The 23,031-nt window shown below is 44.1% G+C and overlaps 3 protein-coding genes across 4 annotated transcripts in view; 1 reads left to right on the top strand and 2 right to left on the bottom strand.

Annotated features, from left to right (window-relative positions):
• USP13 (ubiquitin specific peptidase 13) overlaps positions 1 to 11,102 on the bottom strand; it is a 50,389-nt gene extending 39,287 nt beyond the window's left edge. Inside the window, exons 1-2 of one of the 2 annotated variants that reach the window (XM_030954706.1) lie at positions 10,942 to 11,102; positions 1,567 to 1,692 (exon numbers count right to left, since the gene is read on the bottom strand). In XM_030954706.1, the coding sequence (XP_030810566.1) occupies positions 1,567 to 1,692; positions 10,942 to 11,094 (279 nt within the window). In that variant the 5' untranslated portion in view covers positions 11,095 to 11,102. The remainder of the gene's footprint in view (positions 1 to 1,566; positions 1,693 to 10,941) is intronic. The other variant, XM_030954705.1, reaches the window with a different exon arrangement.
• A 2,088-nt stretch (positions 11,103 to 13,190) lies between these two features.
• On the bottom strand, positions 13,191 to 17,541 carry NDUFB5 (NADH:ubiquinone oxidoreductase subunit B5). Its single transcript, XM_030954484.1, has 6 exons — positions 17,419 to 17,541; positions 16,870 to 16,958; positions 15,895 to 15,961; positions 15,128 to 15,189; positions 14,059 to 14,165; positions 13,191 to 13,491 (listed from the first exon to the last, which is right to left on the bottom strand). Exons 1-6 carry the CDS (start codon positions 17,531 to 17,533, stop codon positions 13,371 to 13,373), a joined length of 561 nt encoding a protein of 186 aa, XP_030810344.1. The 5' UTR covers positions 17,534 to 17,541; the 3' UTR covers positions 13,191 to 13,370.
• Positions 17,542 to 17,774: 233 nt separating this feature from the next.
• MRPL47 (mitochondrial ribosomal protein L47) lies at positions 17,775 to 21,906 on the top strand. Its single transcript, XM_030954560.1, has 7 exons — positions 17,775 to 17,896; positions 18,570 to 18,715; positions 19,275 to 19,335; positions 19,994 to 20,090; positions 20,668 to 20,798; positions 21,073 to 21,168; positions 21,608 to 21,906. Exons 1-7 carry the CDS (start codon positions 17,811 to 17,813, stop codon positions 21,723 to 21,725), a joined length of 735 nt encoding a protein of 244 aa, XP_030810420.1. The 5' UTR covers positions 17,775 to 17,810; the 3' UTR covers positions 21,726 to 21,906.
• Positions 21,907 to 23,031: the final 1,125 nt, after the last annotated feature.

Here is a 23,031-nt window from a genome sequence, read left to right as displayed (position 1 = left end):
GACACTTCATAAAACACTTGATGTTTCACATTGCTCAAAGAAAAGCATGGATAGCACGTAAGAAGCAAATAGTCATGGCAAAAAAAAGAAATCCACAGCTAATATATGAGGAATCCTGGCTATGAGCCCTATTAGATGATGCAATATTCACCTGCACTGTGTAGCCAAACCCTGTTTCCTGCCACATGACCCAGAGAACCAGTGTGTTGCCACCTTCCAGCACAGAGCCTGCCCCTCTACTACATCATGATTCACCCAGAGAAAAACAGGAACCACTGAACTTCTTCAATCAAAGGGATCTGCAACACCAAACAACAGCTGGGATATTTGTTTGTCCATTTTGGGGTTCTTCAGCCTAATCTTTATCATTAAAGGAATTTTTGAGGCCTCATTTTAACCCCAGTTTACCTGAACTTATGTAAGAAAGTTATGTACAAGGAAAGCTGACAGGATTTCTGTCTCTAGATCTTTCAGGAGTGTTAAATTCAGTCAGAAAAACCACTGCTAAAACCAGTGTAGGCTCTGAAAAAACTCAGTTAACAGAGTGAAGGAAATTGTTGGTATTGCCCTTAGAAGGAAAGATAATTCCAAAGTATAACAAACATCATTTACCATCTCATCCTGGAAGGCATGCAATCCACCTCACTGTAACTCCGATAAAATATGAACACTCCTCTCCTGGCAATAAGGTAAGTGGTCAGGGCACTTTATATAACCCAAGGCCTTCATCATCCAGGGGAAGCCTTGCTGGAGAGTGAGAAACAAGGATTCTAACCCACTCCAAGCAGCTCTTTTAAGCCCTCTAACTTGCCAGTAGAGACAGAGCTTATGGGAGAGTGAACAATAAGCAAACCCAGTGCCTTCCTTATAGCTCAGGTCAGAAGTAATTAAAAATGTTTTAAAGATGCCAGGCAAACCACAGACAAGCAGAGGTTATAAAGCACAGGCTATAAGTGACTGCTGATATTCAGTGAAGGTATGGAAGAGCAGTGAACATGAGGCTGTATGTGCACACCCACGTGTGGGGAAAGGCTAAATGAGGGTCAGCATTAATTTAAGCTAAGCTTAAGATCCCAGACCTGGTCAAGGTTTAACTGCACAGGTATCAGGATGAAAAGGAATCCTTTCACCCTGAGATGAAACCTCATATGAAAAATAGAAATCAGCAGCTTCCAGCCAAATCTGAGCCAAACCCAGTAACTCAATCATAACAGTAATTGTACACCTGAAAGGCAGGTTTCAGAAAATATTTAGCTATGTATAATGTGCACATAACATGCAGACAATATGTATGTGATACACAGAAATGAGAAGTGAAAAACATCAGTGAAAGTCAGGAAGGAGCTGCCTTTAAGGTCTGACTCTTTAGGGCTTTTGATTCATCTCAGAACTGAAGCTGTAGGATTGGTTGGGATCCAAGCACCTAGATTTGATATCCAGCCCCAAATGTGAATGTGTGCATTTCAGTCATCCAGGACTTGGTGTGCATCTGAAATGCAGTACCCAAATGAGCACAAGAGACAGGAGCAGTGCTGGGGTGGCTCTCAGGGAAGGCACAGGTCTCACCTGTCTCAGGTGCCGTTTCAGGTGCAGGTAGACACACTGGCCGGTTTTCCGGTAATGCCGCTCGATGTGCTCCCTTCCGAATCCCAGAAACGTGTTCATGCACACGTAGAGACCTCCTTCTGAATCCTGCAAGGAATGGCACAAACACTTACAGCAGGGAAGGACAGGAAGGACCCAGCACACAGGAAAAAAACCCCAAGAATTGCAGACCCTTTCTGTTATCAGGGACACACTCAAAATATGGCTTTCATAGCATATTATGGTGTTTACACCATCAGTCCCCTAAGAAACTTCCCCATCATATCACATACCATAAAACATCATCCCACAGCCTACAGAAACTCTTTGAAATGAGTTACTTTGCAACTACAGATTAGTGAGTGTCCAAATTGGAACTCTAGAAGTTAGTCTTGAAAAATTCCACTTGAGTGCCCAACCCACAGAGGTTCATAGGCACAGAAATTTGCAGAAATAAGTGTGAGCATTTATTTGAAATAGCAGAATTTCTTGTGGGCATTTGATTGCAAGAACATCATTCCAAACCAGAAGCACAGCAGAGTTGATGGTCCAGGGACTCTGCCACAACTTCTACAATTGATTACAATTTTGTCTGAGAAAAAAGATCTCAAGCAACCTCACAGCCCTTAAAACTGGCTAACAAAAACTTGACAAATGTTTTGTGTGCATTCTTCAGTATCAATCAGGGATCCTCTCCATTCATGCAATACAGAGCTTGGAGACAAGGCCATTACAAAGGGAATATAAAAATATATACTCCTGCTGCTGATCACAAATGCTGACATTTCAGTGACATAAGCTGGCATCACTTTTTGCTATCTCTAAAACTGATGCTGGCTGTTACCAGAGTCTTGCTCAATTTTAGCACCACTCTAAGATCTCTCCTACATCAGACTGCCAGGAGGACTTTCAGTCATCTGCTCATTGGTGTTGGATCAATTTTTCCAAGCCCTCTAACATGTATTGTTTTGAGTAGGTGGTGCAGAACAAAGATTGAGCCTTTCAGAAGCTCTGTGACCTTCCTTCTATTGTGAGCATGTTTGTGCTATTGCATAGCACAGAACATCTTGTGTTAAATTCCCCAAAGTACAACATGAACTACACTCCTTCATAGGCACCTCAGAAGTAAATGATAAATATATATATGAAAGTAAGGATCATTATCTCCAGAAGCAAATCATATTAGACACACATGCTGCCTGCTCTTCTATCCTGCATTCCAAATCCTTCTGCATTACCTCCTTCTGTGAGAAAGTCATGGATGTGTCCTCTACAAGAGGATCCTGGAAGTACCCAGTCTAAATAAAAATATACAGTGTTGTCACTCTAGGGTCTCGGGACTTTGTTTAAAGTTTTGTTTTCTTGGAGATCATTCTCTCTTTTTCTGGAGGGAATCCAAGAGACCACTGAACCGTTTCTGAGGCAGCCTATGACAACAATTTGACACTTTCAGTATAGGAGCTAAATGTAGAGTCTGAGTAAGTTGGTTGTGGTTACTAACAAAACAGATGTTTCTCCAAGAGAGCACAGGCAGAGTGTTCTCTCCCACAGCTTGGAAAGAAGTGGACAGACTGTTCAAAAGTCCAAAAGGTCAAAGTAGAACAGAAGCCTGTGTGAAAAAGACACCTTTGTAGATGGCTGAGTAAAGGATTAGGTCCCTGTTTGGTGCTCAAAAAACACTCGTCTGTGATCTAAGACAAACATTGTGCTGGTTAATTTAACCCCACTGAGCAGACAAACAGTTCTGGAAGAAATGATATTTTACACCGTCTGTGGCATGTAAATCTTTGTATTTGACAATCATCTTAAATGTGTGTGAAAGTTTATGCTGGAGGAAGGCAGCTTATCTGAAGTACTGGAGACACTATTCTACACCAGAAAAGCATAACTTCTCCCGACAGACAAAACCAGGAACTTTAGATGGGTATTTTTCCCCTTCATTCTTGCTTGAGGATGCAGCAGACATGTAGTGTGAAGTTCAGGATAAAGCAATGTATAAACATTCTCTTCCCTTATCACTCCAGTCTAAAGGCACTGTTGGGGCAGAAGCTTGCACTTGGTCAGGCTCCATCACTGCCCACTCAAGAGCAGGTCAGCCTTCTCACCTTCTAAGCAGAAGGAAAAGGGATTGCTCCTCACTGTATTTCTGCCTGTTCTTAGCTGCCAAGGTGCTCACGGCATGCCAGGTGCTTAATTCAGAGAGGGAAACATTCAGCTCACCTCATTCCACACTGCTCGTGGCACCAGACACCAACAGCTTCCAAGCACCCCTAACTTGATCAGGACTGAACTAATGACCTCCACCCCATTTACCAGCCCTCACCAACCATTTAGATCCCTCGGGGAACTTTAGGGTTTAGCAATTTCAGCTCCTGCAGTGGCTAAGACAACAATGACTTTGTACAAACACGAGGGCTGTGGTGATCTCCTAACGTGGCAAACAGTTGCGGACTCAGGGACGGTATCTCATGCACAGGTGTTTGCTTTAGGTCCTCTGGAACAATGGCAAAATTTGCCAAGACAATACCACAGAAGAGAGCAAAATGACACCTGGAGTCTCCACGAGTCTCCACACCCAAACATGAAGAATGAAAAGGTCATCCATCCTGTCATATATAAAACAAAATGTACCCGTTATGAGACAGGATCACTGTCTTTGTGCATTCTGTCATGGTTTCCATGTGAGTGTTTCCCTACAAAATTCATGCCCATACAGAACTGCTACAGGCTCTGCTCAGGGTGTCTGTTCACCAGGAATCACCATAAATTAATCTGGCTGTGGTCACAAGAGTCTTGCTTGTATAAGTACAATCCAACCTTTAATATATTGGAAAAGTTACAGGACCATCCCTAACATACACATCTTGCACTGGATCCCACAATAGCCTAACTAAATGACACATATTTTATTTCAGGACAGGCTGGAAAAGAACAACAGATGTTTTGGCACTTAATATTCATCTCAAAAACACATGACAATTTACAATGAATAATAAAAAGAAAGCCTGTCTCTCTGTCATGTACCAATACTACCTACATTGAAACAAGGTGAAAAAAAACCCACAGCAAACCACAGACAACCAACTGAACACAACACAACAAAGAGATGGCTCCAGCAAACAAAAAGTTCATTTTTAAGTTTCCACTGCAGTAAATGTAGTTACTTCTGGGGTGGGGTGGGGGAACCAACACAAAAAATGTGTGCTGAGGCTGAGAATTTATCTAGTCACATTCAAAAGAAACGTGGGATATGAACAGTGGTGGGAGTCTGCCTTTCAGACAACAGCCCTCTGTCACCCAAAGGTGACAGGAAAGTAATGGTGACTAAAGGAAAGCAGAAAAGGAATAATGAGAGGGTAAAATTGGGCATCAAGCAAAAAAGGATCAGAGGGAGAAGCAACAGAATCAGAATAAGGAATGGAAGGACACTGACATACACAAACATTGATGTCAAAATACACACAAGCAGTGGAGAGGAGCCTTGTACTACTGGAACTGGGGAAAGATGAGAAATGGGAAAAGAAGAGCTGGGTTGGGCAGAGAAAGAAAGGACAAAGGATGTGGAAGTAGGAAAAAAATTACAGGGCCCAGGATTTGGACTGTTAACTTGAAGTGCAAAAGAAATCCTTCCCCTGCTCTTCCTTTACAAAAGCACTGTACAGCACTGGATAGCACTGGATATTTCCCCACAAGCAAATTAATTCACAATTGCTTAACAAAGATGCCTGGTACCTCTGTTGTAGCTCCCGAAAGGGCACATGCACAGGGCCAATCCAGTACAGCACTTAGAACATTTCCTGGGAAGAAAAAAGCTGTATGGGCCAGTCAGCCACTAAACTAAACCCAAACCTCCACTCCAAGAGGTGCATGGACTGCTCACACCCACCTATAAATCACAGCTGGACTCCAGAGCAGTGCACATGAATTCCAAAGAAGTGTCTTGGACAAGTGACACGCACAGGCAGGATCAAAGCTTCACAGTTAGTGAGCAAATACAATGACAAAACTAATGCTGGGTCAGGAGTACTTCTAACCTGCAAGCAGGAATAGAGAACTTCCACCCATCCCTCCCCACTGTTTGGGGCAGCTTATCCAGGTGCAGGCTGTGTGAGCCCCTGGCAGAGGTGTCTGAGATCCACCAGGGCTGACTGCCAAGCTCCAGCCCAGTTCTGCAGCCCAGCAGTGCCACCTGAGAGGTGGGGATTCTGCTTTGTGCAGAACCCTGGCTGTACAGCTCTGTTGGTCACAAAAACAGTGCTGTGCTTCCAAAACAGAAAAACTGGGGGGAAGAGCTGAGAGGAAAACTGATGGTTCCACAGCAGTGCTCCAGCATTCCTCTGCATCTCTGTATTTAACCTCTGACACTCTGGGTACCTCAGAATTCAGGTCTCTCTGCTGCCCAAAATATTCCTGTCCAGCACCACTCTGGGTAACAGGATGGTCAGTGACACATAAGGAAGAAAAGGCTAGTAAGATCCAAATTTAAACCAACCCAAGACAATGCACATACACACTGGTTGTTCTCCCAAGCACCAGAGTTATTTCTCATGTGTGAGCCACTGCAGGCACAACTTCTGCTGATGTTACCACTCACCAACTTCAGAAGAGCAGTGAGTTAACTGATGTGAACCAGCTGAGTGTCCTGGTGCACTTCCAGCCAGCAAAACACCTGCCCATGTGACAGCTTTGGCATGTCCATGTCAAGCAACAGTACCACACTGCTCTGACTCTTCAGGTGATCACCCACCACCGAGCAATTGATTGTCTCCCTAACTGGAGGTCATTTTGCAGCTAGGCCAGAATCCTCATCTGGAGTACTCCCTTTGTCTTGGTGTGTTCAGTCCTCTTGTTTCTTCTCTGCTGCTCTCATTCCATCAATAGAAACAAGATCCAAGCCTACCCCTCACAGACACGGGCCTCAGTGACTTCCTGATTTTCCTCAAGGAATATTGACCAAAGGAGCTGCCAGACAGGAGGTGCTTATCTCTAGAATGTTTTATACAACACAATCACCAATGTCCCTTACACACTCCAGTCTCTCAAGGATTTCAGTCTCAACTGCACAACAAACAGCAGAGCATCAGCTCAGCTCAGACTTTGGGAATTGTCCCAACATAACCATTACAGAGTTCCCGAGCCACAAAAATGAAGTCAGCAAGATTCACAAAGGAAGCTGTTGTCAGCAGCAAGGTTTTCCAGCAGAGCAAAGCCAAACTTTCAGCTGCTCAAACAAACACAGTCCCTGCACTCTATAGAGCCAGCCTGCCTTGTCCTGTCACCCTGTCAGGCTCATGGGCTGCGCTGGGGTTGTCACCAATGCCCCTCGTGGGGAAGGTTTCAGGGCACAGCCACGTGCAGCATCCATAGCTCACATTAAGCTCTCTTTATGCTCCAGTTTGTATCCCTTTTCCAGCTGTCATCTCTCCCCCAGATGTGTCACTCTCACAGTCAGTGACAGGAATGGAGAGAATGGCATGGAGCTGTCTCAGGGGAGGTTTGGGTTGGATATTAGGAAAAGGTTTTTCATTCAGAGGGTGGTTGGACACTGGAACAGCTCCCCAGGGAAGTGGTCACAGCACCAAGCCTGACAGAGCTGAAGAGGTGCTTGGACTTAGTGGGATTGTTGGGGTGCCCTATGCAGGGCCAGGAGTTGGGCTCAATGATCCTCATGGGTCTTTTCCAACTCAGCATATTCTATGACACTACAATTCTGTGATAAATGATCAGAGGTTTTTAAGACCAGGGCACATTAAAAGGTGGAATTTCCAAAGCTGAGTATTACCCTTCTAAAAAAATAATAGTACAATAAAAGATTATTTAATGCAACCTTTACATCTTCTGCATTCTACTGAACACAAAGTCAGGCTCATCCACCAAAAGAGGAAGAGAAGTCACAGTGGACAAAATAGGAGAGAAGAAACCTACAGCACAGTGTTAGAGATGTGGAAAAAGTCACCAGGAGGAATGACTGTACCTCAGATCTGAATAATGAGAGGCGAAGGCTTTTGTCAGCCAAGTTGCAGGGAGGTGGTTGGCTCACATGGCTGCTGGGTCAGTTCCTGGAGGAAGCAATACTCAACCTTAGGCCAGGTTTGTGTTTTGTAAGCAGCCTGCCTTCCCTCCTCAATTCCTGTACAAAGGAATGGCTACCTGGAGTAGGAGTCCTCATCAGAGAAACACAGTTTTTCTAGAAGACATCAAAAAAATCTCAAAAAAGTAATTAAAATGTAAATCATCAATGGCATATTTTTCTCATCTAATAAGCCAAGCAAACTAAAAAGTGTCACTAGGTCTGTTAAGTGCAAAGAAATTTGCCTCCTGCTCCTGCCAACTTTCCAGGGACCAACCCCAGTATGTTCCACTGGAAGAAGGCCAAATCTAAAGACATTAATTTCTCATCTGTTTATATTTCTAACAATACCACCTCTCTGACAAGATCACCACGATACAGTTAATCCATGTGGAACAAACACACTAAATAGCCACTTGTACTTCTAGCTCTCACTTCTGAAGTCCCTCAGCTAACGACTCTCACTGTAGCACAAAGGTGACATTGTTCTCACATCTTCATCCAAGGAAGATTTAAACCTCATGGAAAAGGAAGTTCAATCAGTTTTGAGAACAATCAGTGAAGCTGCCTCTATCCACTGGAAGATGCACTACTCAAACCCAGAGAAGTTGACACAAATGACAGAGTGACAAACAGGGCTGCAAAAGCCATGTCACTGCCACGTTAAGCTCTGGCACTAAAAGAGGGAGCTACTCACTCCCAGCACCTCATTTTCCTTGGCACCCCCTGACAGGAAAAGCTCTGATTTTGACCATTCCACTCCGCTTGGTCCTTGTAAATTTGCTGCAGCATCTTTCTCTACGATAATAACATTACTCTGTACCCCAACACTCCCGGGTCTGACGGTTTTCGGTGTATTTTAAAGATCAAAAAAATCTCTGCAGGAAAAGGATTAATATACAGTTAACACAGCTAAAGACACTTGACTGTAGAGCTGCTTCATGGCCAGGTATGACATGAGATGCTGAAGTTAAACTGTAGCAAGGAGCATGTTTTAAAATGGCAAAATGAGAAGATGTGAGGAAATACTGAGAAATATTCTTACAAGAGAAAAAACCTCCTCCAGCAAAAAAGCAATCTGGAATTTTAGCATGGCTAACAAAACCAAGAGTGGGTGTTTTCTTAATTCTTGAACGTTATAACAGGGCCAACAGTGTTATACCTTAAGAGGCAAGTATCTCAAGAGGAAGAGGCTCACTTAGGTAACACATTGATAGCCTAAGAAAGTAAGTCACAAAATCAACCTGCTACAAAACATAAACATCTCTCTTCAGCCAAGAAACAACTTGTGTGTATTCTTTCACTTTCCTTCTGGATGAAATACTTCAAGAACACAGCTTTGCTATTTTCAATATGTAAATTACAGTGTTTTACCCTAGAAAGCACACATCACATATGCCTCTTAGAATCTCCATCCTACAAACAATATCCAAGTACCTATAAGATTATACGGGAATTTAAAATAAAATCTGAGGCAAATCTTTCACTCAGCTAAGCAGAGAAGTGGTATGGGCTGAAAAGCTGGGGAAACAATAGAAACTGAGACTGCTTTTATTCTCACTGGTACTGCCAAGTCTTTTGCCCAGTGAATGCCCATAACACAATTTAAACAAGAAGTTTTTACACTGGAGGGCAACATTTTCCTAAATCTGAAATCTCTTCCCAATAACATCAAAAGTATGACTTTTTTTTTTTAGTTTAAAAAAAAATCATACAGGCTGCTTTCCACTCCTTCTGCTACTTTTATCCATAGTTTCTGTTAAGTTTGGCTCAAATGTTTTATGTTTTGTTCAAACATATTGTTTAGCTGAACACAGCTTTTGCTGTGTTCAGTTGAGGCTTGTTGCAGGAGGTGGTGATTGATTGTTTTTTACTCTGTAGCAGTATTTTACATCCCTCCCTACCTGTTAACAGAAATTTTTATAAACCATAATATCGAGGAAGCCTGAAAGTGTTACTAAAAACATCAACCATGTGTTCACTCAAGCAGAAATCTGAAGGAAAGAATGTGGTGTATTGATTTTCCCCCGCCAAAACCTCCTTAAGTATATAATGCAATTATCGCCTCTGCGGTGGAGTCCGATTTGGCAGTTCTAATCAGCCCAGCTCCCCGTACAGTCAGGGCTGCTGGGTGACACTTGAGATCTGAAGAGTGTGGGTAAAAATAACCTCTGTTCAACAAGACATGACAAACACCAGACAGCTGAGTCACCTTTAAAATCAAGTCTGATTTTCTGTATTAAAAGGAATTATCAAAAATAGGGGGAATTATCCAAAAAAAGGGGGTGAAGGATTCCAAAAATGTGCCTGAAAAGTATCTTTTAATGAATATTCTGTAATGCAATGAGCTTCCTTCTGACTGCTGCCACTGACATTAACATCAACATATAGCGCTCAATCACCTTTGGGAAACGTCAGTTTCCTGTGGAGAAGCAACTTTTAATACAATTTTCAACCTCTTTTGATAAAGGCTAATTTCTAAGCACCTGTTTCTTACAAAGCACTGCCCATTTATGAAGGCTTCCAGTATTAGCAGTGAAGTTATAAACTGAGTCGGGCCCCAAATCTGCCATGGAACACATGCAATGTGTGGAGCTGGTGGGTGTTTTCTAAGACACCATACAAATAACACCAGAGAAAGTTTACAGCACATGAAACATTCATCTAACAGCAAGCGAACCAAGCTGGTGGGGAAATACAAGTCCATTGAAGTTCAGTGATGTAACTGAAACCCTTGGGGAGAAAGTGTTTCAGGGGAACTTTCACGCTCATTTTCAGGATGAGCCTTCACCTCGGAAGCTTTCTATGAAGTTTCTGAACAGAACGAACACAGAGGCAGTAGGAAAGCAAAATAATTGACATCTGCTCGCCCAACTAAACCAACGAGAAGGCCATTACTCTCCCTTTTCAACTAGCTCGGTGTGAAAGCAAAAGCAGGGCTCCGGGTGGAGCAGACAGACCCCGACAAGCAGAGCAAGCAGGGAAGCTTCCCCAAAACCACAAAATCCCCGTGTCCAAGCAACCACTTCAGAGCGCCTCGAAGGAGGAAAATAAACAAACAAACGCAGGAAGGACGAGCCGGCGGCGATGTGCGGGAGCGCCGCGACCCCGGGCCGGGCAGCAGCGGCGGGGCTCGGGCCGCGGCAGGTGGAGGGAGGGCTCGGGGCGGCTCGGCAGCCTGAGGGGAGGCATGGCCCGGGCGGGGTGCGAGGGGCTGCGGCGGGGAGGGGAAGGGGCCGCGGCGGGCGGGGGCGCGGAGGCAGCCGGGGGTGGATCGCTGCACTCACGGGCGAGTCGTAGGAGAAGGCACATTCCGTCTTGAAGACCCGGTCCCCTGACTTGGGCACCCGGATCGTGGGCATGTAGGGGACGAGCAGCTCGCCCAGGTCCCCGGCGGCCATCTGCGCATCGCCGCCGCGGAAAAGCGCGGCCCGCTGCATCCTCCTTCCCTCCCTTCCCTTCCCTCCCGGCCGCCCTCCCGCCCTCGCTCCCGGCCGCCCGCCCTCCCTGCCGAGCCGCTCTGCGCGGGCGATGGAGGCGGCGGGCAGCCGGGCCCGGGGCAGGGCGGCGGCGGGAGCCGGGCCCGAGGGAGGGCAGGGGGAGGGAAGATGCTATTTTTAATCCAATGGCAGCGGCAGCGGCACCAGCTGCGGCGGCGGCACTCGGGGGTCCCGGCGGGGGCGGGCGAGGGGGAGGGCAGCGGGGCGGGATCGCGGCCGGGGCCCCGCGTCGCACCCGAACACCTTCGCGCCCAGCGGGGCGGCACGGAGACTCGGCGCCTGGGCTCTCCGGGTAGCCCGGGGAACGTTTCCCTCTGACCGGTAATACTCTTTTATACGCTCTGTAATTTATTTTTAAGCTTTTAAAGACTATATAAATATATCTATATATCTGTGTGTGTATGTATGTATATGTGTATATATATGTAAATGTAAGTATATAAGTGTATATGTACATATATGTAAGTGTATATGTGTGTATATAGATATATGTATATGTATCCACGTTTGTATAAAATACACACCGTAAAAAAATCTCCTTTGTATTTGCATTCTCAGCCCCTCATTGCGGTACAGGTGGCTCTGGCAGGTCCCACCTGGCCTGTGCTGACAGCTGGGATGTCCCCACCTTCCAAAAGAGCAGGTCAGTGCGGGAATGCCCAGCCTGGGATACCCAAGAAGCCTGTGGCAGTGCCAGGAGCCAACTCCCAATTTCATGGCTTCAGGGGCAGTACCTTTACCTTAAAATGCCCTTTTTTGGCCTATGCTGTGTTTCTCTCTGCTCTTCATTTTGAAAGAATAATGTCAGAGAAGGGAGAAATAAGAGTGACCTTCGTAGGGAAAAAATACTGCTACTGTTTTCAAGCAGTAACTGATAACTACTACATATGCCTGGCAGCAACAGCATTAAAGAAATGACCAGTCCATGTAAAATGAAGATGCATAGAGCAGATGAAATGCCTTCCACCCATCATCCACAATATATCCAAGGACTCGTTGATCACTTCCAAGGACGTGATGTGACCTTTGCTAGAACCACCTTTTACCTCAAAATTAAAATTTTCAAAAGGTGGTTCTAGGAAAATCTCAAAAACAGGACTGAAAAGTATTTGTACCCAGCTATGAGCAGGCTGTGAGGATGAGCAGGGTAGCATTACTACTGAAAAATCAAGTGTTGGGAACAATGTGAAACACTGAGGGCAGAATGTGATGTCCATGGAGACTTGACTGAAAAACAGACATTACATCAGACTTGCAAGCATCATTGGATGCTGGATAAAAAACACTAATGCAGGGTCAGACAGGTTTATTTTACCTGAGGAGACTTTGTGCTTTTTTAATGGCTTCTCTTATTAATAACTCGGCATTTATAAACAGTGAGAGCCATAAGACATATGAGCCATCTAACCTAAAAGACTGATTCTATCAAAAAGGGCAAGCAAAGCACTGATAGAAAATCAATGTCTTTCTAATGTTTGGCAGTGCCAGGAAACAGCAAACAAGGCAGTTTTTGCTTAAAATAGTCCATGCAGTCTTGCCTAATATAAAAAAAGATAGTTTTAAGTTTCAAATCACTAGATGATATGGGTTTAGTTTGGGCTTATTTCCTTTAAAAAGTGAGGATTTTAAATATGGACAGATAATTTAGTCACAAACTGTAAGAGGCACTTTCCATCACTCAAGAGTACCGTGGCCTGTAGACCCTGAGGAAACACATCCCTCTAGTGGCAAAAACCTGCCAGGTGATGAGAGAACTCCTCATATTCCCTAAGGAGTTGCCAGAAGTGGTGTGGAAGAACAGCTGTACAGTTCTGAAAATGCATGGCAGCTTTGTGTGAAGGTACTTTTCCTACTTACTTCATCTCCCACCAATTACCTGACACAAAGCACTGAGAAAGAAAAAACTCTTAGCTTCTTGTATCTTTCACTTAAAACTATAAACACTAGAAATCACAAAATGAAAACTAGTATTACCAACTTGTTTCGTGTACATATGTTCTGAAGGAAAGGCGCAACTGTTGGCAATTGACACAAAGCATTTTCACTGATTTAATAGCTGTATGAGCTTAACTGCCACACAGTTTCTTTCAAGGTACTGGAATCAACACAAACACAGTTTATTCATTTCCATCAGCAAACAGCAGGATGTCTGTTCCACAGCACAGTCACAATTTGTCAGTGTGCACTGAAGACCTTGCACACTGCCCTAAAATTCTTTAATTGTCAGGTGTGGCTTTCATAGAATTGTCAACAAGATTTTTGTCAGGCGTTTCATAATGGTACCAAGGCCCATCTCCCCGGTGTCTCATCAGTCTGCGTGCCTCCAGCTCCAGCAGCCTAAAAAAAAGGCAATAGACACCCTCAGCATGAAGTGTGTTGGTGTTGAACATTACTGACAAAGCAATGATTTTAGCATCAATGGTTTATAAATACTGCTGAAGCATAGGTAGGACCAAAATATGAAGGGTTCAGCTAAGATATGAGCTATTAAATCTTTTAATTTTGTTGTTCTGTTGTGGTTTTTTTCCAGCAAGTTATTCCACAAAGAAGTAATAAAAATACTGGCACTTTTGTCACAGGTTCTTCTCTAAGAACATTAGAGCATTAGCAGAGGCAAAAAGAGCTCCATTTGCTGATTCAGGAAGACAAAGACAGAGCTACACCTTTATAAATACCAAGTGTTTTGAAGACCCCCTGCCCTTGGATTGTTCTGGTAACCTGAATCCTGAGAGGGCAGCGATAAGAGATCCTGTGACTCCCATTCTGGCAGCAGCCAGGGCAGGCAACACTCAGGGGACACATGAAAGCACTTTATGTCAGCATCCAGCTCAGTATGTCATGCAAAATCAAAGAGTCAGCTCCAGTATGGATCAGGATTTTAACCCCCCCAACTACAGAGCATACCTCAGCTCAGATTTCCTCACTTCCACATCAAGCAGGGCCATGTCCTTCTCATAGTTCTTCTCAGGGGGGTCAAGTACATAACGAGCTATCCAGCGGGTTATGGGGTGCTGGAAAACATAACAGCAGAGATTGTCTGTGCAATTGCCAAATAGAAATGTCACCTTGTGTATCCACAGTCCTGAAAAGATGGCATGGACACCATGAGTACTCCCGTTCAAATCATAACAGTAGAGTTACAAACATGCATGCACAACTACTTGTGAGATCAGAACCCTAAAAAGTCATATTTCTTTTGCAATCCTTAATGCCAAGATAACCTGCAGATGACTGTTCTACAGCAAAAATAAAATTTAACAGAAGATATAATTTATTTTCTTTCTGTTAAAGTTCCGTAAACTGCCACAGTAATCACAGAAGTGGACTCCAAATCTTACTGTAATCAGCAACATTTCAAAATTTTGCTTCCACATAGAGGGCATTTCACTAGGAACAAAAGTCTAAATGAGTTGAAACAGTCACAATAATATTGCTGAATTCAATTACTTCCTATCAGAAACAAAACAGTGCTTGCAGCAAGAAGCCAGGGAGTAATTTTAAGAAAATACAATTAAATTGAACCACACGACCTTGAGTTTGTGACTATAAAAATCTTCAATTCTAGATCCAAAAGTGTGTGTGATATGGGACTTTAAAACAAAAGAAAGAAATGCCACTTTAAACTCCAGTTTCTTAAGACATTGTAGAAAAAAAAAAGACAAAACCTGCATGGTATGAATGCAGAGGACTTTTCTTACTATTTAGGAATATTACAGAAAAATTCTTGGCATACAGTTTCAGCAGTTTACTGCATTCAGAGCATTTGCATCTGCTTGTGTCATAAAAGAGATTTCCTACAGCCTTTTACATGTTCCATAAAGTCACAAAAAAGTTTGACCAAAATCAGAACTGCACTATCTGAGTTTTACTACACTGACAGACATCATCATACTCCATTCATTTTACTCCCAAAAGTATCATCAAGAGAAAGGCTGTCCATAACATGCCCACCCTTTTACATTGTTACACTCACTTTGTAGTATTCCCAGTGCTCTGGAACATAACCTTCAGGAATCTCTGCAAGTTCAGCTTCACCTGACAAGGAAAGGAAGGGAGGAATATTTATCTCTGTGCTTATTTTCCAAAGCTACCTTATATTCTGCTTTCCAGCTAAGGAAAAGATCTTATTCCACATAGAGAGTACTAAATCCCTCAGTGTGAGCTCTGCTTAGAAAAACTGAACTTGCAATTTTTGCAGACACATCACACTGCAAGTATCTACTCGCAGATTTTAAGTGACACACCAAAAGGGTAAAATTAGCAGCTCTACAGAAGAAACAACTTGGATCAAGTCCACAGAAATACCCTTTAAAGTACAGGAGCTGAAAGCATGGACTTTTCCTGATTTCTCTATTAAATTAATTACATATCATTACAGCAGGAGATTTAACACATGTATTGCCAAGCAGAATTTTGGCATCTTTGCTAGATAAAAAGCCAGAGTTGCAGTCTTGTTAAAGCAAGTTACTAAACTTCACTGATGTTTGAAAGACTGCTAGAAGAGAGAATGGTTTTTTTGTTTTTTTTTAATGTGAGAAACTTTTTTTGAAAAGCAACAACTAAAGCAAATATACTGGGAACATTTTCTATGTACTTATGCAATATCACTGTATTTGTTAGGCCTATTCCATGGTCTTCCAAAGAGAGAGCCCCAAAAGAGCGCTGTTTCTCTATCCAGCATGCTTAATTCCCATTTAATAACTTGGACTGTACTTTGCTTAGCCCTGACAGAGCACTCACCAACGAAGATGTTGATGTATGTTAAGAGCACAGCCACTGGTATTCCCGTCAGGTATAAATAGTATCTCTGTAGAGGGGATAAAAACAGTCAGTGTGGGAAACTCAGAACCCTGACAAAATTTACATGAGATCTGAAAATATCTGAAAACAGTGGAACAGCCAATAACTCCGAGATTTGCATTCTAGGCTGGAAGGGGATGTTGTGTGTAAACACTGGCGATTGCAATGAGTTCATTAATGAACAGAACACACAAAAGTGATGCTGTGTCAGCCCCTGAGCCCATTCAGGTCAGTTCCCATCTCCCAGCGAGGTCAGTCTGGGCAGCAGCAAGCAGCAACACCTCCCTGAAATCCCTCAGCATCTTGGCATGGCTGGCTCCAGCTGCAACCACCACTGACAGCAAAGCAAGAATCCAACACCAGTGCAGCCACTGTGGGCTCTGTAGCTGAGGAAGGAAGAGAAATGAGTCCTGATCACATGAAGGGAGTAGTATCAAATCAGTCCTTGCTGCTTATAACAGGATTTATCCAAAACCTGACTTTGGAGGGGTCAAACTCAGGTCATGCTTTCTAAATCTCACCTCTGTTGTTAGTGGTGTAGATAAGTGAAGGCAAACCCTGCAGCAGAGTAACTGATATGTTTCAAAGAGGAGGATGGAGCAGAAAGCATTTGTGGGTCATGCATATATGAACACAGAAATGTAATACAAGAATGCTACTACAGCAGAAATGTAAGTACCTATCACAACCTTTACTATACAGCCAGTCTTTGTACTTCATCTGGCCCTGATTTTACAGCATATGACCAAAAATTTGTTAAAGAGGACCTGAAATTCTTGTTTATGTAAATAGTGCCAGCCACATTTTAGATGCTATCACATAAACAACACAGGAAATTGTATTTTAGACACTCTTACACCATTTGCAAGTGATGTGCTACGCTGAATGCAATAATACATTTGATTTTTAACTCACCAACAAGCTCAGAAATCGAGAATCATAAAAACTTGTTGCTTTGATGATAAACATTCTCTTCCCATGGTCACCACTGTGCCGTACAGGAACTGAAAATAGAGCCAGAGTATTATGGTTTTGTACCCCATTGGTGCTTATGCCAGGACAAGGTCAAACATATGTGGGGAAAGAAAAAAAAAAAGAAGAATGTACAACAGCAGCTGAGTTTTCTGCAGTTCGCCTGAAGCAATTTCGTATTTTGTTAGCATGAACCTATTTTTCTTCAAACTACAGACAGAGGTCTATGCCCACCTGTAAGCACCAACACGTGAATCAGTGAATGTCACCATACAGGGCCGACTAAATGGACAACTACAATGCCAGGAGGGTCGGCCTCCCGCCCGTTTCCATCCATTTTCCCCCCAAACCCGGTAGTTTTCCATAGGAACGGGGACACAACGGGGACCTGCTCAGCCCCCCGCGGCCTCCGGGAGGGCACCTCTGCCCCGCTCCGCAAGGTCACCGGGCCCCCACCGCCCCCGCCCCGCCGCTCCCCCGCCGGGGCCGTACCGAAGGTGCCGGGGAGGCGGGGGGCGATCCCGGTGATCCCGGCGGTGCCGGCGCTGCCCGCTCGCCGCGCCGCCCAGGCCGCGGCCGCCCGCAGCACCCGGCTCATGGCCGCCATGGCTGGGACTGGCACGGGGCGGGGCCGGCCGCACCGCCTCCCGCCGCGGGGTGAAGCCTGCGGCCGCCATCATGGGAAAGGGCAAAGCCTTCCCAGTGCCCCCGGCGCAGAGGGACGGCATGGAGGTGAAGCCGCGCAGGCGCCATGTTGGAAAAGGGCAGAGCCTTCCCTGCGCTCCATGTACGGCGGGAGAGCGCGGGTGAGGCCGGGCAGGCGCCATCTTGGGAAAGGGCAGCTCTCGCCCTGTGCCCCCGGCGCTGTGGGAGGACGCGGGGCGATGGCGGCGGCCGCGGCCATGGCCGCGCTGGGCCGGAGCCTCACGGCCGCGCTCCGCCTGCCCCGGGCTCGGCCGGGACTCCCCGGGTACGCACCGCGCCGGGCGGACTCGGGCTCAGGCACGGAGGGGCGGGCGCGGTTCCCGGGAGGAAGGAGAGCCTGTGGCGGGAGGCGGGTGTCCGTGGGTCCCGGTGTCCGTGTGTCGCGGCTCCGCCAGCCTGAGGGCTGCAGCGCGGTGTATGGCCGCAGGCAGCGTGTAAGGGCAGCACCAAGCGGCTCCCTGTCCTGTAGAACCTGCAGGCTTTGTGCTGATGGGTTTGTGCTTTGCCGGGTGTCCCACGGGGGATTAGGGCGTGGATTCTCCCCCTCTGGAGCCACCCTAAACCCACCTGGACGTTCCTGTGTCACCTTCTCCAGGTGAACTGTTGGCAGGGGTGTTGGACTGCATGATCAGAGGTCCTTTCCAATGCTAAAAGTTCCGTGCTTCCATGATGTACTCTTGTACAGCTTAGCTCAGATTTATTCCTTAATTTTTAATTGCTTATTATCTCTTAAGTCTAGAAAATTGATAATTAGATGAGATGAGGGGGAGGAGAAAACACCAAGATGACATCCTTGTGACTAACCAAAACTCTGCTTTTTCCCCACATACCGTGATCTATCTGTAGGACGTGTGCCTTTGTGAATGAAACAAACATTCTCATTTAGCAGAATATTATTTTTCCTATCATACATAGTTTTCCTTCTAACTTTTATGCAGGATGGCACTGAATCTGTACCACAAGAACCCACAAAAAATTGAGATTCTCCATCAGGTGAAGTTCCTGCACACAACCGTGTCTCGGAGAGGTCTGGAGGAGTTTTTTGATGATCCAGGAAACTGGGGGGAAAAAAGTGTAAAGTCTGGTGAGTTCTATTTAGCATTTCTGATAGTGATCTTTGAGCTGAAATCTGACCTGGGCTTTTTTGCATTATAGGGAGCATTCATAGCTACATAAAACTTATTTATCTATGTATATGTACATACATCCACTTGTGCATCTTGATGCCTGTTAATTTTTGCTGTGTGTATTCAGTGTTTATGAAAGCAAATGGAAACTGCAGCAAAATGTTTTGCTGTAAATCCCCTGCCTTGCTCTGAAGTGAGAGTGTATCCCAGAAGAGATGTGCTTTGATGAAATGTCAGTACTATGGAAGAAAACTAGTTCAGTGTCAAGATTCATCTAACAGCTTTCTGTGTTTCCAGCCTTTTACAAGCACAAATAAACACTACTTATTATTGACTTTTTGTATTTTATTTTAAATGCAAAGCTGAATATCCTCAAGGATGGCTGTCCAAGAAGTAGTATTTTAAAAGTGGTCTTTATACTGTTGTGTCAGCTAAGCCTAATAGAAGCATTTTTTATTTTCCAGAATAAGAGAACTCTGTTTCATTAAATTAATGGTGGTTTTTTATCTTTTACAGGGGATTCATGGAATATAAAGCAGCTAAGGGGCAAGAGTAGTGAAGACTTGCACAAACTTTGGTAAGTAAGTTTTAATGAAGACGTTTCTCTTCTTTCAGAGCAGCTCTGCACATCAATAAAATGTGGCTGGTGAACTCGTGGTCCAGTAGCTTTAGTCTGGCACAGAGCTCTGCAGGCTCCAGCCAGCTTTGGGTTTGGAGCAGCGCTGGTCCTGGCCCTGCTCAGAGCACAGAAGCTGCACTGCAGGTGGCTGTGGGACAGCTGTGTCTAGTTCAGAGGGCTCAGCTTTGGTACAAACCCTCTGGGTGGTGCTTGTGTGGCACAGACTTGGTTGTCAGTGCCTTCTGGTGGGGTGGGCACTTCATTCCATCAGGGTGCTCAGGCCTGCGTTTATTCTGATTTTGGAAGTTTCTGAAGCTGGAATAAGTTCAGGCTGAACTTAATCATTACTGTGAACAGCTTTTTCCTTGCTTTGTCTTGTCCTTTTCCTGTGTACATGTGAGAAGAATCTGGTTCTGTCCAGGTAATGGAAAAAAACTTAGTGTTAAACTCTTCTCTCGTAAGCCCTCTTTATTCCAAACTAAGTAAAACTGTCTCCCTCATTCTCCTCTTTTGTTTCATTATATGAAGCCATCAGGATTTAGGATTGCAGATAGTAAGTGAATAACTGCTTAGCTATCTCAGAGTAATTTTTTAATTACTGTGCTTTCTGCTCCAGGTATGTCCTGCTGAAAGAAAAGAACATGCTCTTAACTTTAGAGCAAGAATCCAAACGACAGCGCAAGCCTATGCCAAGCCCAGAGCGCTTAGAAAAGGTACCTTTCTCATAATACATAAAAACTGTAACTCTTAAGTAAAATTGCTGAAAGACCAAGTGGTTGTACACTTGTTAGAGACCTTTTTCTTAAAATTATTTCCCTGATTTTAGTGTATGCATTAACTGCTCAAGTCATAATTTGCTCAAGGCAGCTTTCTCATTGTTCAGTGGGCATTGCTGGGGCTGTGACCAGACTCCAGTGAAAACTAAAATAACCAACAGCCACTACAAACCATAAGCAAATCTTCTGTTTGCTTCTCCTGCTGCCTTCTGATCCCTGCCTCAGAGCTTCCTACACTTGTGCATCAGCACTGGATCTGGTTTATGCATTATCCAGCTGGTCTTTAATCAAGTATCAGACTGTCAGTTATTTCATATCTGTCCTGCTGTCAAGTAAGATTTTTGAAGTACTCATTCCTTACTGTTCTAGTACACAGGGCCTGCTGAGAGAGAACTCATGATCAAACTCCAGCATGTTCTACCTTTGTTTTCCCTTTAAATTTTGTCTTTGAGATCTTTTAAATTTTCAGCATTGTTTTTTGTTGGTGCATCCTGAAACTTTTTACTATTTCCAGGTAGAAACATCTATGAAAAATATAGATTTGGTTGTCAGAGAAAGAGAAATTGCTTTGAGGCTTTTACAGACGGGCCATGAAAAGCCAGTCCCTGGCGAGTGGAGACACGACTTCCTGGGACGCACCTTTTGGTATGGAAACACTTTTTTAATGTGTGAGTTTTTCTTGGGGTGTGTCTCTCTCCCAGAAAATCCTTACCTAATCAAGGAAGGATGCATAGACTGTACAGAACACAGGAGACACAGTTACAAACCAAGCCAGCAAGAGCGGGGAAAAAAATACCCACATACAAATTCTGCCATCTCCCAGACCACTTTATCACTGTACTTGAAACCAAGAGAAACTGGTAAAATCCTAGAATTAAGACCTGTACATTCTGTAATCATTTTTATCTGTCCCCAACAGGTACAGTTACAAGGAATGGCCAATACCGTGGCACTTGAACAAAAAACACAAAAAGAAGAGATTCTATTACTTACCCCATGTGAATCACTTCATCAGGTAAAAAGATTATTTTGACATTGAAAGTTATCTTCTGATCTGTTTGTGTCCTTATTCCAATTTAAAAGGAAAAAATAGCTGTAATCTTTCATTTTTCAGCTACTAGACTGAAAATTAGGCTTTTTAAAATTACAGCTTGCTCTGTTTCTTTTTTTTCTTTTTTTTCTTTTTTTCCCACCTTAGTTACTAAGGTACATGGTTATGCAGTGGCACTGTAAAAGTAACTTCAAGTGCAGAATATGAAAAATCCTCCCAGAGGCTGAACCTCTGTAGAATTCAGAAGCAGAGTAAAAATGTTACTTTGCAGGCTTTTTTACTTATCAGAAGCAAATGAATACTGAAGTTGTTGATCACTGAGAGCCTCTATCTGACTGGGGGGAGCTCATTAAAGTGGTCTCAAGCTGGCTGGAAGTGAACCACACCAACTTCTCTGTTTCAGACTCAGACTTGAAAAAACCTTACGGAAAAGGGCAAGGCAGCAAAGCCTGGAGAGGACGAGGCGGAAGGTCTTGGAAAGGAAGTTCCCTGACGTTGCTGTGAAATCCCAGAGCCAGTAGCAGGCTGGAAGAGCACTGCAAGCAACTGGTCAAGTGTCTGTGGAACATGAATCATGTTCTGGAACCACAAACAACTCCACTGAGCATTCCAGAGAGTCTCCATCTTTTTCTGTTTTTAATACCACATTTGACTTTAATTAAACTTGTGATCTGGAATTAAAAAGCAGCTTTGGTGCCTAACTCAAATCATCTGATCTCTCACGTTTCCAGGAACAAATGTTGTGTTAGCCAGCTGTTACAAGAGTGAGACATACATTAGAAACAGTTAAGAGCAGCCACAGAGTGCCAGGTGACAAGTGCAGGGGTAATATTTACCTGGTTTAGTTTAACAAATGTGCATTAAAACCAGACAGAAACATGAAAGCATCTGAAGCTCACATATGAGCCTTTTCCCTGATCATATTTTTCCTGCTACTTTCCTGAATATTTGCCCTGAGTTACAGGTGAGCTATGCAAGGTGTATTTGCTCTCTGCATAAATGGACTGGTAAATGGGCTCTTTGGTCTGCCACGAGGAATTTTGTCCACTGCTTTAAGTCTGGCTTCTTAGAAAGTATGAAATACTCAGCATGGGAACTTCTAATACAGTTGTCCTACCTTGATTTCTGTGACAATTCAAACACTTGTACAATGCTTTTTTTCACAGTGCAGGATGTTTGAAAGAAGGCTGCAATAGTCTTCTATGAAATTGAAGTAGGTACTGCTGTTGCTCTCAGTTGATGGAAACACCTTCACCTTTCACTTCAGGAAGGCTTTTAACTCCACACGTGGTCATCTAGAAATCTAGATTAAAGTCACAAATAGCAGTCTTTCAGGAAGCAAATGTGCTCAGCAGTATAATCTGGTAAAACACTGCAAGGGAACCAGTACTGTTTCCTGTATTTATCTCCAGCATTTGGACCCTCACCTTCTCTGCATCACACAAAATTCTCACTGTTTGAACTCAGAATCTTTAGTGTGAGAAAACTTCCAGCAGTGTTTTACTCTCCCTGTGCTGCTGGAATATTAGCAGATATTACTACTGTACTGCAATTCTTCTAAGAGAAATAGGAGATAAAAGCTGATTTGGCATAATGAAATCCAAGCATGCCACAGAAGGAAAGCTTAAAAACACCACCCACTGCAGTGCACTGAGGTAGCAGTTCAGTTCTGTTCCATGCTCCACCTGAATGGAAACTGGGCTGTCTTTCTTCCACAATGACAAGAGCTGGTGACTTTGCAGTTTGCCTCATTTTGCAAAAGAAATACAGTTTGTCAATAGCTTTGAAAATCTGATCAAGCAACTTTGTCTAAAGAGCAACTCAAGA

Source organism: Camarhynchus parvulus, chromosome 9, assembly GCF_901933205.1.
Source record: "Camarhynchus parvulus chromosome 9, STF_HiC, whole genome shotgun sequence".
Taxonomy (NCBI): Eukaryota; Metazoa; Chordata; class Aves; order Passeriformes; family Thraupidae; genus Camarhynchus; species Camarhynchus parvulus.
The sequence above is the reverse complement of the archived record's forward strand: the minus strand, read 5'-3'. Positions and strand labels throughout refer to the sequence as shown.

Coding starts and splice junctions, on each gene's coding strand:
- MRPL47 (XM_030954560.1), top strand. CDS start 17,811: ATGGCGGCGGCCGCGGCCATGGCCGCGCTGGGCCGGAGCCTCACGGCC. Junction 17,897..18,569: donor GCTCGGCCGGGACTCCCCGG/GTACGCACCGCG, acceptor ACTTTTATGCAG/GATGGCACTGAATCTGTACC. Junction 20,799..21,072: donor TTCCTGGGACGCACCTTTTG/GTATGGAAACAC, acceptor TGTCCCCAACAG/GTACAGTTACAAGGAATGGC.
- NDUFB5 (XM_030954484.1), bottom strand. CDS start 17,533: ATGGCGGCCATGAGCCGGGTGCTGCGGGCGGCCGCGGCCTGGGCGGCG. Junction 15,962..16,869: donor CTCGATTTCTGAGCTTGTTG/GTGAGTTAAAAA, acceptor TCCCCTCTACAG/AGATACTATTTATACCTGAC. Junction 15,190..15,894: donor ATACATCAACATCTTCGTTG/GTGAGTGCTCTG, acceptor TTTCCTTGTCAG/GTGAAGCTGAACTTGCAGAG.